Source organism: Mus pahari, chromosome 3, assembly GCF_900095145.1.
Source record: "Mus pahari chromosome 3, PAHARI_EIJ_v1.1, whole genome shotgun sequence".
NCBI classification, from domain to species: Eukaryota; Metazoa; Chordata; class Mammalia; order Rodentia; family Muridae; genus Mus; species Mus pahari.
In genome coordinates this window covers 76812460-76828930 of record NC_034592.1, presented here as the reverse complement: position 1 = coordinate 76828930, position 16471 = coordinate 76812460, and the positions used below count along the sequence as shown (strand labels likewise).

The 16471-nt window shown below is 49.7% G+C and overlaps 2 protein-coding genes across 9 annotated transcripts in view; one reads left to right on the top strand and one right to left on the bottom strand.

Annotated features, from left to right (window-relative positions):
* The window catches only part of Atg13 (autophagy related 13), a 38980-nt gene extending 29148 nt beyond the window's left edge, over positions 1-9832 (top strand). The window contains exons 11-18 of one of the 7 annotated variants that reach the window (XM_029536379.1): positions 503-601; positions 1276-1359; positions 1690-1826; positions 2872-2986; positions 3333-3410; positions 3770-3886; positions 4371-4499; positions 6822-9831. In XM_029536379.1, coding sequence (XP_029392239.1) covers positions 503-601; positions 1276-1359; positions 1690-1826; positions 2872-2986; positions 3333-3410; positions 3770-3886; positions 4371-4499; positions 6822-6899 — 837 coding nt within the window. In that variant the 3' untranslated portion in view covers positions 6900-9831. Of the gene's footprint in view, positions 1-502; positions 602-1248; positions 1360-1689; positions 1827-2871; positions 2987-3332; positions 3411-3769; positions 3887-4370; positions 4500-6821 lie in introns of all 7 variants that reach the window. The other 6 variants (XM_021192090.2, XM_029536380.1, XM_029536382.1 and 3 more) reach the window with 6 other exon arrangements.
* A 1656-nt stretch (positions 9833-11488) lies between these two features.
* Positions 11489-16471, bottom strand: part of Arhgap1 (Rho GTPase activating protein 1) — a 22103-nt gene continuing 17120 nt past the window's right edge. For both annotated transcript variants that reach the window (XM_021192271.1, XM_021192269.1), the window contains 9 exons: positions 15454-15585; positions 15207-15293; positions 14952-15050; positions 14504-14611; positions 14340-14416; positions 14077-14154; positions 13535-13663; positions 13222-13325; positions 11489-13083 (listed from right to left, as the gene is read on the bottom strand). In XM_021192271.1, coding sequence (XP_021047930.1) covers positions 12895-13083; positions 13222-13325; positions 13535-13663; positions 14077-14154; positions 14340-14416; positions 14504-14611; positions 14952-15050; positions 15207-15293; positions 15454-15585 — 1003 coding nt within the window. In that variant the 3' untranslated portion in view covers positions 11489-12894. The remainder of the gene's footprint in view (positions 13084-13221; positions 13326-13534; positions 13664-14076; positions 14155-14339; positions 14417-14503; positions 14612-14951; positions 15051-15206; positions 15294-15453; positions 15586-16471) is intronic.

Genomic DNA, 16471 nt, shown 5'->3' with positions numbered 1-16471 from the left:
CTGCTAGACTATACACACGCACACACTCACCGTATACCCAGTCATTCCCAGGATGTCATACAGAAATGTACACCTAAGCTTACTGATAATATAGCCAGCAAATTTCAGCTTTTTCCCATGGTCTCTGCAAGCTGAGGGTGGGCTTCCTGAGCAAGGCCAGGCCCTCAGTTCTGAGGTTGATCTCTGTAGGCTCTAGGCTCTCCTGAGGGAGCTGCTCCCTCACGTCCTCCCACACCTTTCAGCTAACGACAGACTAATGCCTGGCTCAGGCTTCTGTTTTGCCATGTCATTCCCACTCGAGTCAGTTCGTTCCCGGCTGCCTGTCAAAGAGGCCCACCCTGAGCTAAAGGTGCCCCTCCTGGAAGCGCTTGCCCTCTTCTCCCTGCCTCAGGTTCTGTTCCACTGCTCACTGCTGCCCCCTCTGGAGGGTTCCCCCACTTCTTTCTCAAGTCCCTTTTCTTTTTTTTCTTGTTTCTCTGTCTCTCTGTGTGTCTGTGCACAGTGTGTGTTTACTGTCACAAAGGCACATTTTCAGACCCCTACTCCTGTGGTGACGGACACTCTGAGGGTCCCCATGGCAGGACTGGCCTTTTCCCATCAAGTGAGTTCATAATGGGAAAATGGGGATGAACAGATGGCTTCTTTCTACTTAACAAAATGAAAACCGAGTATAGGCTATAGTTGTTTAGTTCCCAAGTGTGCTGTGGGATTATTTTAAGGCTTGGTAATTGATTTTAGCAGGACATAGCCACAACCCAGCAACCAAAAATAGTGGTTTTTATTTACCCCCCCCTCCTTCCGTTGATGTGAAAAGTACACAGAGTTATTTATATCGGATTTCCAAATAAACAGTCCAGGACTGGTAATCTTTCTATTTTCAATATAAATAGGAGCCGTCTATACCCAAGGGTGATAGAGGTGTGATTAGAGAAGATTGCTTTAGTTTCAAATGGATCTCAAGGATGGGGAGAAAATAGGGTCACTTGGGATATGTGCCCCAGGATTGTACCCAGGGGACCTGCTGGGCTGGAAACAGGGAACTGGGGAGCCAGACACTCACTAAAGGTCCTTGGGAAGCTCTCGAGCTGGAGTCCCAATCCCAGATCAAATAAGTCTCTTTTTCCTTATTGAAAAGGCCTGGCCCACCCTTGGCCCTCATCCTACTGGGGTCTGCTCCTGACTCTGCTGAGCTCTAGCATGGGTCACATGCTAGGATTGCCTTTTCTCCTTGCCTGTTCTCTTGCTCAGCTCTCAAGCTCTCGCCTTTCCTATCAGCCTGCTGTCCTGGGCCTTGGATCGGCTGACCTGGCTTATCCAGTAGTGTTTACTGCTGGCTTAAACACTACACACGCTCACCAGGTACCTTTCAAGACGGGGAGGACTGTGGGCTTCCCAGGGCTGCCTCCTCTCCTGAGGAGCAACAGAGTAACTTGGAGGACTTTAGTAATTTTCTAAGTGGGTGGATCCCCAGCTTTTGGAAGGGAATGACTTTGCCAGGGTTTCTCTGTCTCTCTGCCTTCTCCCTTTGTCGTCATCACCACGCATGTCTTCCAGTAGCCGCATCCCAAGAGAATTAAGGTCCATGATGGCTGCCTACCTGGTGGAAGCCCTGGAGATGGGAAAGCTTATGAGGTTCACCAGCTGCTTCGAACTGCCATCATTCACTTTGTCTTTCTGTTCCCTCCAAAGCTGATGGTTCCTGGGAAGGAAGGCGGGGTACCTCTTGCTCCCAGCCACCCCACTCATGGTGCCCAGGCTGATCCCGAGAGACTGGTGATGCACATGCCTTCTGATGGGACCCACTGTGCTGCCACGCCCTCAAGCAGGTGAGTTCCCGTCATGGCCATCCAGGGAGCTGGCTACCCTGATACACACAGACTTTGGCTTGGCAGTTTTTGTTCCCAAGGTGTAAGACTTAAAGGTCTTTGATGAGTGTCTAATATTGCAGCTGGTATGTAAGGAACCTATCTGGGGTTTAGCTGCTAAGAATAGCAGGGCTTTTCCTTTTTTTTTTTTTTTTTAAACATTGTCTGAGCATGTACGTGCACACACACACGCACACATATGTTTGTGTAATTTGCACCCCTACTGTCTCTGGAAAGCTGCACTGCAAGATCTCCTTCCCTGTGTCCCCTGATCTGGACAGCCGTAGGATAACAAGAATAACATGCTCCTCCCCCTGGAAGTTTTCCATTGGAAAAATCCCCGATGTACTTTTTCATTGCCATAGTGGTGGGAGGGGAAATGTTTGGAAAATTGTATGTGCCACTCAGGAAAAATAGTTTATTTTATTCCTGTCTTATCAAATGCTGATCTGTTGTCAACCCAGCCCCAATCACAATCAAAGGAGTATCTGTGACTCACTTGGCACTCCACTTTTCTGATCCTGGACTCTGGTGCTGATGTCTGGGAGGAGCTGAAGATGTGGATCCTGGGTGGTGAGGGCTCTGACTGTCGGGTCTTAGGAACTCAGAAGCCTTCTCAGTGCTGAGATTAGAGATGGATCGCCAAACTCAGCTTTAAACTAGAGGGCCTTATGGTGTTTTAGGGAATCGGAAACAGGGGCTAAAATGTGAGGTTGGTTATGGTATGGATGAATCCTAAGCTGTAGCTGTGTGAGCGTTGCTTATTGTGTCTGGATAATGTATTGGATTGTCTCTGGTATTTCTGATAGGATTTACCTGAGCTCACACTTTTACAATGTAAAGTTCCATTCACATGCGAACATTTTAGTTGTTCAAGCAAGTCATCGTCCTCCAAGCCAAGAGTCAGGACAGACTTCTTCCGCAGGCTGTGTCTGCAGTGACTCCACAGGCACTAGAGATGGTCTGTGGGTTGAGAGCGAGCACCCACTTTCCATTTCTTCTTTAGTGAGGACACTGAGACGGTATCTAACAGCAGTGAAGGACGGGCATCACCCCATGACATCTTGGAGACTATCTTTGTCCGAAAAGTGGGAGCATTTGTCAACAAACCCATCAATCAGGTGATTCCTTCTGCTAATGCCTAAGTGCTTATCTGTGTTCTTAGAGTAAGGTCCCCTGCACAATGTCCTATAGAGTTGCTGAAATTGCTTACAAAATTTGTGTGTGTGCAAGTTTGAGGAGGAATAATAACCAGCAGACCTATACTGCGATATATTGTTCCTTAGTAACTATGACTAAGCATTCCCGGCCAGAGTACCATAATCCTCTGCTGTGAACATATAGAGGACAGGGAGGCAAGGAAGCCAGGGTCGCATGATGGGCTTCCGGCTCCAGGCTGGCATCCTGTAAGAACCATGTGTACTGGGGAGGGACAGGCAGGAGCTCTTTTCTCCTTTCTCTCTGCAGGTGACTGTGACAAGTTTGGACATACCTTTCGCTATGTTTGCTCCCAAGAATTTGGAGCTGGAGGATGCTGACCCTATGGTGAGCTCACCAGCGACTGCGAGGGTCCAGTAGATGGGACAGTGCTCATCCTTCCTGGGCACTCAGTCTTCCACAGGACCTAAGCCAGGCCTTTTGGCTTCTGGATTTGCAGCCAGCATTCAATCATCCCCAGCCATCTTTGTTTTGAGATAGAGGCTTATTACAAAGGTGAAACCTTGGAACTCTGTGTAGTGCAGGAAAATCCCCAACTTGAAATCCTCCCTCAGCCTCCTGAGTGCTGGGATTACAGGCATGCACCTCCATGCCCTCTTTAGCAATATATTCCTACCGTAACTGTCAGTCACAGTAATCGGTATTCTCCTCACGGAGTCTATACTGACCGCCTTATTCTGAATTAGGTGAATCCCCCGGACTCCCCAGAGACCACATCTCCCCTCCATGGCAGCCTGCACTCAGATGGCTCCAGCGGGGGCAGCGGGGGCAGCACACATGACGACTTTGTTATGATTGACTTTGTAAGTTGCCATCACCACCCTTGGTCTTTGCTGGTCTCTGGCGAGTAAACTTAGCAGCATCTGTTACCTGTGAACAAAGGATCTCCCTCAGGATGGGGTGGACAACAGGCTACAAGGGGAAGCATTTCGAGGCCTGAGGACTTTTAATGTCATGTCTTTGCTTGAAATTCATCTTGGATGGGTTTTCCAAAAGCCCTTTCCTTAGGAGGAGTTGGAAGGGTCTAAGGGTCTAGGTCATAAGCCTAAGCAGGGGGAGGAGTGACATCACCAGGACTAGATCGTAGTCCAGACGAGCAAGGTGCAAAAGACTCTTCCTCCCCCTTAGGTGAGCCTAGAAGACACTTTTCTTGGCTAATCCCTGATTACATACATAGACTACATACATAGCCTTGTACATAGATTAACTTTTTTTTTTTTTAATTCTTCATGGTTCAAAGATGAACTAACCCAAGTTTGTGTTGGTTTTTTTTTTTTTTTTTTAAAGAAACCAGCTTTTTCTAAAGACGACATTCTTCCGATGGACTTGGGGACCTTCTATCGTGAATTTCAGAATCCCCCTCAGCTGAGCAGCCTCTCCATAGATTTCGGAGCTCAGTCTATGGCGGAAGACTTGGTATGGAAACCCCTTCCCTCCCAGGCCTCTTCCTCCAGCCTCCTCTCCTCATGGGATAGCCACTCCTGTGCATCAGGTCTAGAACTTTCTTCCTGTTACTCCATCCTTCCCTTTGCCTTCTGTCTTTGCTGAAAGAGGAAAGGAGTCTTTTTAGCTGGCTTTCACCCTTGATCACACTCCATGGTGCCTGGCATTCATCCTAAATTGCCTTGAGCTTGTTTTCTTGTTCACAGCACTTTAAAAATACTTACTGTGTGTTTGTGCATGTAATGTGGCAGGAGGGAGGTCATGTACATGCCACAACACATGTGTGGAGCTCAGATCAGAGGACTGCTTAGTAGAGTTGCTGTCTCCTGCCTTTACCTGGGTTCCAAGAACCAAACTCCTGTTATTAGGATTGCACAATAAGTGCTTTTTCTCAGCGCCGCACAGCTGGCTCTTCTCTGTGCTTTCTTGGTGCTGCTCACACTTGCTGGGCCTGCTGCTTGCTGCCAGGCTGACCCATGGACGGGACAGAGGACACGCTGGTCCTGACTGAGGTCAGCATTCTTGTCTTCTTGGAGGGCTTCCTTCTGCACTCAGCTCTTCTCATGTCCTGAGACAGACTTGATCACAGCATCTCTGCAGAAAGCATTTCCTATTTCCTGCATCTGAAGAGTGCCTTGAACAAACTGCAGACTCGGGCACTTATGCTATGAGATGATCAGGTCTCACTGTGGAGTAGGACTGTGTGCCCTGCAGAAATCTGAGGCCCCAGGAAATGTTCTTGGTTTGATTTAGCAGAAAGTCATGCCCAACAATAATGGTGAGGAGAGAACACTAAGTATTAGTTCAGTGTTTGTTTTTGTCATAGAATTTCATAGGCCTGCCTATCCTGAAGTTCATTCTGTAGACCAGGCTGGCCATGAACTCAGAAATCTGCCTGCCTCTGCTGGGATTCAAAGTGTGCCCCCACACCTCTCCTTAACTTAAATGGGTATGTCTAAGCACACAAACTAACACTCTTACACACTTCTTGTCTGTCTGTCCGTGTCTGTCTGTCTAACTGGGAACAAACCCTGAGCCTTGCCTATGTAAGACAAGTACTTTACCACTGAATTGCAGACCTCATTCCTATCCCATCCAGCAAAACATAGCTAAAGCTCAGTGCTTCACCATGAGTCTTATAAAATAAGTGTTCATACAGAAGGGAACATTTTTGATTGAGTCACTTGCCTATAGTAACAGTCAGAAAGGTTTGATCCTCAAGTGTGTGTGTGTGTGTAGGGGGGGTCTCCTGAGCTTAGCTGTGTGATAATTGGCTTGTACTTAGAAGGAACAAGGTCCAAGGACTCCACTTGTGAGACTAGTCAGTGCTAGCTGAGGCTTGCCTTTCACCTGGGCAGTGGTTCCCACACTTCCCTCAGGTGTCCAAGCCACTTTAGTGTCTAAAGCCACCAACTTTTCTCCGGTTCCTCATGTTTAACCCCACTGTGGAAGGTTACCCTGCTGGTATAGTTTCTGTTGCTTAGCCCTGATCAAGAGGCAGGCAGCCTCTAGGGAGGCCCAGGTCTTTGGGACAGGCTGGCAGCTTGTGATTGTCTTTTTCTTGGACAATCACAAAAAGACTTCAGCCACCCCATAAGTCTAGCCAGTCTAACGATGCAAGTGTCCAGACCTTCCACAGACCTGTATCAGCCAAGTTCAGTGGCTGTCCCTATTTTCCTAGGGCCTTTTGACACCCAAAAAGTACGGGGGTGGGGGAGGTCCCCCTTTAAAATTTCCTGGGCTCACTGAGGTCTAAAGATACAGGGATTTGTGGGGGAGGGACACACACCAATAAACTTGGGAGGTGGAAACAGGCAGATCTCTTGAGTTTAAGGCCAGCTTGGTTTAAAAAGTGCATTCCAAGACAGCCAGGGCTACCCAGAAAATGCTGTCTGAAAAACAACAAAAAATGCAGTTTGATTCTAGTATCTCCTGTACATGCATCTGTGTGTGTGTGTGTGTGTGTGTGTGTGCGCCCGCACGTGTGTGTGTGTGTGTGTGTGTGTGTGTGTGTGTGTGTGTGTTATACAAAGGATATTTCATCTTTATTTTCCCACTGTCATGATTTTGGCTTTGTTTACCTATCCTATGAGTTGTGGTTCACTGGGATTCAGCAGCCCTGTGACACACCATAAGCCCTGCCCTCTGTTCCCCACCCTGCATTTGTCCCTTCTCTCAGCCCAGTATCCCTACCTGTTAGTTTGCCTGGCACTGCCCAGTTCCTGATTTTTCCACTGATGACTGGCTGCCTCTTCAAGGCCTGCTGGAGTAAGCCCCTCTTCTTGCTTGCTACAGGACTCCTTACCAGAGAAGCTGGCTGTGCATGAGAAGAATGTCCGAGAATTCGATGCCTTTGTCGAAACCCTGCAGTAAAAGTGTCCCGAGTGTCTGCAGCACCCCTTCTGTGGACCCAGCAGAGAACCCTCTCTTCTTCAGCTGTTCCCTAGCATTCATGCTGGTTCTGGTGAAAGACAGGGCGCTTCCTCTATGGGACCTACAAGTCCCTGCTCTTGAACTTCCTGGAGACTCATGGCAGCAGTGAGGCCCAGTGCCTCACTTGGGGAGGACTTGGGCTGTCAAGCTGGAAGCTGGGTGTAACAGAGCCTCAGCAAGGACTGTCCTCAGCTGTTTCACAAAGGGTGTCATCTGTTCTTTCTGCTACCAGCCTCCTGCCTGGGTCTACCCTGAGGCTGGCCCCACCTACTTGTCCTTACCATCAACCACCTGATATTCCAGCTGGTGGCTGGGACGCTGGACAAGGCAGAAAGAGGAAGAAAACCTAGGAGACCAAGCTGGGCAAAGGAGGGCCCTGTGTCACTTCTTGGACTACCCCGCTCTCCCACCCTTCTCTCTCCCCGCCCCTTCCTTCTGTTTCATTCACTCCCTTTCTCCCACCTTCTTTCTCCTTTTCATCTCCCACCTTCCATCCCTTGCCTTCCTAGGCCTGTGCTTTTGACAATATAACAGGCCAATCTGCCTAAAATGACAAGTATTCCAAAGCTAGCCACCACATCCCAAAGGCTACGACAGCCTGTTTGTAGAATTCATTATTGAGAGTCACAGAAAGGTTTTTCCTCCTCGTTTTCCCTCAATCGCTGCTGCGTGGATGTAGACCATGGTAAATATTTATTACTTTCAGAGAAATCAGATATTTTATAGAAGTATGTTTGGGGAAGGAGGAGGGTTTCTTCTGGGATGTCGGCCTCCCGTGAAGATTGCTCAGCACCTGTGCTGCTGCTGTGAGGATACTCCTGTCACATCTAAGGAGAGATCAGGAATGATCTGGAAAAGGGCAGGCGGCCCCCTCAGGCTGCGTGTATAGACGTGTGCAGGCGTTAGGCTTTCCCAGCACGCTGGGAACCCCAGGAAATCTCGGGGGTGTTCAGTGTGGTGATTCCTCAGAGTTGTGTTGCACATGGTGCCCCAGGAGCACTGTGTATCCTGCTGCTCAAGTCCCTGAGCCTGGAGCAGGACTAAGGAGCTCTTCCTCCCTCCTCTAATCTCAGAGTCTGTACATGGCCCTGCCTTTACAAGCTGGATTGGTTCCCTTTTGAGAAACCAAAGCTGAGCTTATGGTTGACATAAACCTTCAGGTATTGTTGCTTGAGTAAGTCAAGTGCCTCTGCCAGCCTGCCCTGTTGCTCTGTCCTTGGATCCTCACTGGCAGCAGCTGTTACGCATTGGAGCAGGTGGCTTGCAACTGCTTGTTAGTAATCTGCATGTAACACTGGAGCCTTTCCCCTGTGCATGCTTTTGCTGCCACAGAGAAATGTGCCCAGCGGTGGTGGCCAAATGCCTTTGCAGCCTTTGGGTCAGGGGCACACTCATGGCCTACTTAAACCAGATTTACACACACACACACACACACACCCCGAGCCAGAACTGAAGGGGGGTGAGGGCACAGGTTCTTTGCAGGGCTCAGCCAGTGGCCTTTGCAGACAGCAACCTTTATGTCCCAGATTATTAGGGAAGAGGCCAGGGAAGCTGAGCAGAGCACCCTTCAAGGTGGCCTATGCTCTTCAGCCCTACACAATGGAAGGGATGGGCTCTAGACCAACTGCAGCCAAGCTCAGGCTGGGACCAGGTAAGGCCCCTTCAGTGCTTTGTTGGGAAATGAGAGCTACACCTGGAAATATAATAATCAAGAAATTTCCAATAAAAAGTTTTCTGTACTTAATAGCTTCCTATTCCAAATGTCTTGACAACTAGTTCACCCGTCCCACCTCTGCATCACTGAGCCACCAACAGCTTTCATAGGGAGCGAAGGGTGGAGCCTGAATTTCAGAGTCCCGAGTCTCAAGGCTGTTTCAGTCTTGGGACTTAATCAAGTAGCTAACAGCCTTGACTCTCTAGACCCTTGTATTTCCCCAAGACAGGACTATGTGGTTGAATATTCAATGAAGAACTCCTGTAAAATCTCCTTCGAGGGTGGGCTGCTGTTAGCAGCTTCCTATCCCCTACATAGTATACTCACTACCCTAACTGCAGGACACAGAATCCCTAGAGGGGAGGACAAGCTGCAGAGAATGCAACACACCATGGTGGCTGATGTCAGGGACAGGGTTGAGGCTGAGCAAATGAGGGAAGTACAGGGAGGCGTGACCTGTGTAGGTTTGTTCTGCTGACAGTCCAGCAAGGGCAGTGGACTCTGGAGTGCCAAAGAGCAGTAGAGCCCAGCAATAATTAGGTCTGATGTACACACATGCACCCCAGCTATGGGTACACACCTAGTGCACACTGCAGAGCCAATGTATACATAGTTCTGGATGCAAAAGTCAACTAGATATTTGTGTAGGCTCGTTCCCCTGCACCCTAGTCAAGTCCAGCCCAAGGACAACAGTGGGACCATCAGGGAATTGTAAATCAGCCTGAGAATAGAGCTGAGTAGAATGGAGTCAGCCCACTTTGCCAGTAAAAGCCTGGGTGCCCTTGTAAATTGCATCTGATTCAGACCATAACACTTGAGCACACAGCCAAACAACACAGCTGTCCAATCTGGGTCAGCAATGGTAGTAACATGCTTGCTGAGCCTCCTTTGGCTGGAGTCTCCAGCTGCTCCATGGCCAACAATGTGTCTGCTTCTTAAAACCACCTTGGCCTGAGAGGCCTTGTTGCCAAGGTTTTGTTTACTAGCACCTGAGTAACTGCAGAGGCCCTGCCAAGATCCCAACACAAATAAACAGCTCTCCCTGGCACTGCTGTTTTTCTGGGTCACTACCCCAAACAGTTCCAGTGTCACCAAGCCTACAGCTGAGCATTGCTACAAGAAATTAAACCACCAGAGCCTTGTGTCTCAAGGCACCTGAATCAAGGCCACAGCTGTGCAAAGGAACTGCTTCCTTGAAGCTCCGAGCTAGTGTTTACAACCACTATCTTAACACTGCTGGAACCAGTGGCTCTGGCTAGGCTGCCTCTGCCCAAATCAGGAAAGGCAAGCCCACCCTGGGCCACCATAACCTCCTGATAGCAATAGGCAGGTATCTGGAACCTACCCTTGACAACTGAAATTTGTACTTCCTCCCAGTTGCAAAACATAAAAGAAGTGATGGTTCACGCTTGCAATCACTACATTCAAAAGAATCAGAACGGAGACCAACCTGGCTGCAGAGTGAGACCATGTTTCAAAAAACAACCCACATAAGATCTATCTTGGATGTGATGATGCACACCTTTGATCCCAGCACTTGGGATGTAAGAGTCAGGCAAACCTCTAAATTCCAGGCTCAAAACAAACCTTTTTCCAGTGTGGGGGATGAGATCTACATTCTTGTACTTAAGCAGGTGTTCTGCCAGTCTGAAGTAAGCCTTTTAAACCAAGCAAGGGCATGGTGTCACAGAAGCAGGCAGATCCAAGTTCAAGAGCAGCCAGGGCTACACACAGAGAAACCCTGTCTCCAAAGTCCCACCCTTGCATCGCACAAAAGAAAAGAAAAAAGAAAAACTACACAAAATAGGGAAGGAAAGACTTTTCACACCCTGTGTCTCAGGTGGCAATGGAGAAGATGAAAATTGAACCCCAGCCAGCTGCCACACGAGGCTGGCCTTTTACCACAGACATTAAGATATTATTTCTGGTCATCAGAACTTTTTTTTTTTTTTTTAAGACAGGGTTTCTCTGTGTAGCCCTGGCTGTCTTGGAACTCACTCTGTAGACCAGGCTGCCTTCAGGCTCATAGAGATCCATTGTGCCCCCTGGGTACAAGCCACCACCACCCAGCCTAGAGGAACCTTTATTTATTATTATTTTTTGATAAATAGACATAGTCTTAATTGGGAACCAATCCTGAATCTTACCGGTAAGAGCCTGTAAGAGAGTCAATGGCATATGCCTTTAATTCCAGCATTCAGGTGGGCAAATCTCTGATGAGCCTGATGAGCCAGCCTGAAGTGCATAGTTTTAGGATGGATAGCCAGGGCCTAACTAGATGCTCTATCTAACTCTGCCCCAGTTGCATGTGATTTTGGAAGTATACAGGTGATGAAGGCTAAGGAGGGACCCCATCTATGCAGTCCCCACAGTCCCCTGGGGTACAGCTTCTCGAGGTCACCATCCCCAAGAAGGCTTGGATTTATTTTATTTTATTTGGATATTCATTGGTACCTTATCTGGAGTACAGGTTTGTTCATATTTCCCCGAGAAAATTTAGCAGACAGCAGATGGACTAAGGAGGGACTTCCTAAAGTTCTCTTTCTCAACTACACCACACTTCCTGTCTGGTTATGAATTTCAGGGTCTTACTTCCTTTTTTTTTTTAAGTTTTATTTATTATTTATATGATTACACTGTAGCTGTCTTCAGACACACCAGAAGTGGGCATCAGATTCCATTATAGATGGTTGTGAGCCACCATATGGTTGCTGGGAATTGAACTCAGGACCTCTGGAAGAGTGGTTAGTGCTCTTAACCTCTGAGCCATCTCTCCAGCCCCCAACGTCTTCCTAAACAGCCAAATGGGTATTTCTCATTTACATTTTTATTGAAATACAAAAAGTGCAAACGGTAAAATACATGATTGGTGCCAAGGAAATCGTGGTAAATGTGAACACTGGATTCACAGTAAGAGCGCCCCACCCCCACCCCTGCCACAGACTGACAGGGTTGGGCAGGAGGAAAACAAGAGGTCCAAAGGCTCCTCAGTAAATGGAGTGTAACAACACTTATACAAAAAAGTGGGCAAAAGCAGAGTGACCCAGGCCGGGGACTGTCAGCAGCACTTGTGGCACCAGAGACCTGCTACAACAGTGGTGCAGGAAAGAGCCAGGGAGGCCAGGCCCAGCCTCAGCTGCAAGACCATCAGTACAGATCCCACGGTAGCCAGTACCATCTCTGGAGCTGTCATGCCTAGTCACACCTGTAGGGCAAGGCCACTGCAGGCACCTCCCTGTCATTAGGGAGTGGACTTCAGGAAGAGGGTCACAAGGCTTCATTAGGAATAGAATGAACGCTACCAATCATCACTTCTTTCTGAAAGTCAAGGGGCCTGTGGCCACCACACCCCCTAAGAAAGCTGCTAGAACCTATCCAGCAGGGCTGATCTGTTAGTAAAGCTCTGTCAGTCTTCAGGGCTTCTGAGTTCCTGACTCTCCGAGAGTCCCCAGGCAGAAGGTGAGAGACATTGGTATCTCTGGCTAGAGCAGGGATCAAAGGGACCCCACACCTGAAAGACCTACCATAGCCTTTGGCTGAGGATCTGTGCACATGAGAATGAATGGAAGGCATGGAGGGCCAGGACTGCTGTGACTGATCCTACCAGACACTTCGGCTCTCCCTGGGAGTGGACAGGACCATTTCAATAGACGCTCAGATTCTGAGTCTTGATATTCAAAGTGCCAAGTATGGCAGAAATGAGGGAATAGTACACTCTGGGGGCAGTACCACTTGGGGAAGAACAGTCCCAGGAGGCAGAAGTGACAGGCCAACTCTGGTCTTATCATCCCTATTAGCAGGGAGGGCAGGCACAGGGAACTTGCACCCAGGCCAATGCTCACTTCCTAGTAATCAGGAAAGAGAGGACCAGCCCCAGCTACCAGCACGGCCGGCATGTAGTCTTCTACACTCGCCAGGGAAACAGGCAGGAAAAAGGAAAAGGTTTACTGTGGCTGAATCCTAGAAGAACCAAGCCCAGCAACCAGAGAGGCAGTGAGAGGTATAAGGCAAAGAAAATGTCTTACGGTAACAAAGGCCTCCAGGGCCGGTAAGGTGGGCTGGGCAGAGGGATAGGAGGGGCTGCCCAGTTAGTGGGCTCCAACTTCCATCTCCTGGGGCTTCAGGGCCCCTTCCTGGGCAGGAGCCCCGGACTCCAGTAAAGTGAATGCCAGGAGGATAAGTCCAACTCGGGCTGCCAGAGAAGGGGCTAGGGTGGTGAGCTCAGACCTCCTGGGCATCTGTGCTGGGGAACAATTCCCCTTGATGATCCAGGAGGAACTTAGTGAAGGTGTTGATGGGATTGATGGCCTTGAGGGTGATGGCAGCATCCTTAGCCCAGAGCAGGTTAGGGCCGAAGACTACAGCCAGGTTAGTGTTGGTCATCTTGTTCTGGTCACAGTGGGCAGATATCTGTGGAAGGAAAGGGCTACAGCTAGAATCTCTGGCCCTGCCTCCTACTCCCAGCAGCTCCTTCCAGAGCATCTAAGCAGTGAGAGCATCCTCCCTGTCACCTCACCAGGGGGCAAAGGAGGCCAGGGGCCGGCTCACCTGCACCAGGAAGGCAGTCAGGAAATGAAGCACCCGGTAGTTCTCCTCTGGCAGAGTTTGGAGAACCTGCTGCGTCACCTCCACTCGCTGGCTTTCATCAATATCTGTGAAGAATGGAGGTGTCTAGGTTACAAGGGACTAGGACTAGCTTTGGAAACCTTGATATGATGAGCCTTGCGGGGGGGGGGGGAAAGGGGGAGAACCCCAACTGAAATTCCTGGGAGCTGCTCAGGCCCACAAGGCTGCGGGGCAGGGCGAGAGAAAGCTCAGTTCCAAAGGATTTGCACAGCTGAGGAGGAAAGAGAGAACTCACTGAGGAAGCCCACAACGTGGGGGTACAGGTCAAAGGTTAGCAAGGGTTCAGGAAGCTCCCGAAGGAACGTCTTGAGGATGACAGCGGGCAGGTGCAGCTCGTTGTACTGGTCAAAGTCCACCAGCAGTCCTTCATGGGGGAGAGAAAGATTGAGAGAGCATTAGGCAAGCCGAGGCCGACAGGCCCCATGCCTCACTCTGTCCTTGTCCTCTGCCCAAGCTGCCTTTCCCCAGGACACCCCATGCACCCCTCTTCTCTTCTGTAACGAGGGATGACTCAGACCACCCAGAGCAGGAGGTCACTGTCACACAGGACAATTCCTCCTCTACATGAGCTTGAACCCAAGGCTGCAGCCCCTGAACCTGAGGCAGCAAACCTGGATCATCCAGGCAGAAGTAGGACCTATGTGGCCACACCAGAGGACACAGAAACTTCTGGCCAGGAGAAAATCTGGGACATGCTAACAGCCCTCGCACTCCCAGCATGCCTCATCTTCTCAAACACACTGAGATCCCATCAATGTGCACACACAGCCCACTCACCCATATTGTATTTCTGCTGCACTTCCCGTACAACCTGGGTATTGGCAGACCTCCGGAAGATGCCCTCGGTGGTGAGAGCTGGAAACCAAGGGGGCCTGGTGAGTCTCAGCACTCTGGGGGATGGAGCTCTTCCCTACCCTATCAGTCTTGGAGTTCCAAGAAGGGTCATTGGGAGTGCATTTCTCTATGCCCTGCCCAGAGTTTTTTCAGGGCAGTTGGGTGACGGGGTGGCTTCAGTAGGCCTTGGGCTGCATGGCACTCACCGTGAGCCTGCAAGTAGGCGACGGTCTCCCTGAGCACAATGGGAATGGGCTCCTGGCCTGGGCTTTTCTCCTGGAGGCTGAGGGAGCAAAGGGGTGAGCTAGGGTTCTGCATGCTGGTCCAGCCCCCCTCCCCAGCCTGACCTGCCTGGCTTTAGCATACTCACTGCTGTAAGGAGACCCCAAACTGCTGATTGGGCAGGGGGGGCCGTGGTGGCATGGGCTTGGGAGCTGTCGCAGGGCTCTTCTGTGTGGATTTGAGGAAGTCATCATACCTAGGGGAGCAGATGGAACAAGGGTCAGGCCCTCCGGCTCTGTAGTCTTGTAGCCAACTTTTTCAAGTCTTCACTGTGTGATTTTACATGGATTATTTCCTATGTCCTCAAATAGTCCCACTTGATGTAACACATCGGAAAACACTCTAAAGAGATTCAGCCAACAGCTTGGGACTGAAATGGGGCCCGATCTGTCTCTGGATCTCGACACTGCCTTTCTCCAGTTTCCCCAGACTCCTGACTCCCACCCAGGTTCCTCTGCCTCTCAAACAACACAAGCACACAGCTGACCAGTGGACCCACAAGCACCCCCGCTTACGGGCCCACCCAGCTGTCTCACTTGAGCACTTGGCGAGGGATCCCCAACTGCTCCAGCTTCACGTGCTCGCTCAGCTCACTCAGGTAATTCACATAGAAGATCTTCCGTCCAAACTTGAAACTGGAAGTAAAATGAAGGATCTGGGTCAGGCTGGGCCTCACGATAGGCCTTGGCCCTCCCTGCAGACAGGTTCACCCCAAGCTGGCTACCCTGGCCATCTGCTTGCTGTGTGAGGGGTGTATGAAAGACTCTGTGGCCCACCTGTGGCCCGCTCACCTGATGAGAGGCTTAAAGAGGATAAGCAGAGTTTTGATGAACATGGTTGGGTGCACGATGTACAGAGCCTTGATGTTCTTCTTGTACCTGCAGGCCAAGTGGGAAGCTTGTGAATGGTGGAGGAAGGGGCAGGGCTGTTGGGGTCCTGCCTCCATTGATATGGAATAAGTTCCTTACTAAGAGAACCACCCAAAGCCCAGAGTTAGCCACCCTAGGCTCAGGAGCCTATCCCTATGTCCCAACCCACTTGCGGTCAAACTCTCGGTAGGCATCCCGTAGCCAGCTGAGGGAGGGCTTGTTGTCACTGGTCAGGCCATGGTGCAGGTACAGGAGTGTGTAGTCACTCTCCACATACTGGTCCAGTGTGTGTTTCAAATACCTTCAAGAGAAATGTCCAGGACTGAGGTTGTGGCTCTATGGTAGAGCAGTTACCTAGCATGTGTGAGCCACAGGTTTAATACCTAACATCATAAACATGTAAAAAGACCTGTTCAGACCAGTCCTCTGCACAACAGGTGTGGCCTGATACCACAGAAACCAGTGCTTGCAACCCGGCTTCCTTCTCCACAGACCCTCCCAGCGATCATTTGGCTATGTAATCCACGGCCACTTTCCAGGAAGGAGGTAGAGGGTGGGCCTAAAGGAGAAGTAAGTATGCAAAAGCCCTCATTCTGAGCAGCAGCAGTCAGGAGACCTGAGCTGCAGGCTGGGCTGTGTAACCACAGGTAAAAACGTTTGACATCAGGATCTCCATGAGTCAATAACAAGGACAGGCACTGTTATTGGTAAAAAGCTTTCAGTGTCTGCCAAGTACCTCTAATACCTCATTCTTCCCCCATAACAATTGAGGCTAAAGCTAACACATCTTACTAATGAGGGCAATCCGAAGAGGTCAAGTGCTTAGCCAAGCTTTCAGTTGTGGCAGGACCAAGTAGTGAAGTGACCAACTCCAAGACTGCACTCTAGACCTTGGAACAGTTCTGCCTTTTTTATGTGATCTGTGGTAGTTTATAAAATACTGTTTATGAAACAGGATGACCAGAAGTTCAACTATTCCCATCACTAGGCTCTTTTTTTTTTTTAAGATTTATTTATTTATTATATGTAAGTACATTGTAGCTGTCTTCAGACACTCCAGAAGAGGGTGTCAGATCTTGTTAGGGATGGTTACGAGCCACCATGTGGTTGCTGGGATTTGAACTCTGGACCTTCGGAAGAGCAGTCGGGTGCTCTTACCCACTAAGCCATCTCACCAGCCCTTTTTT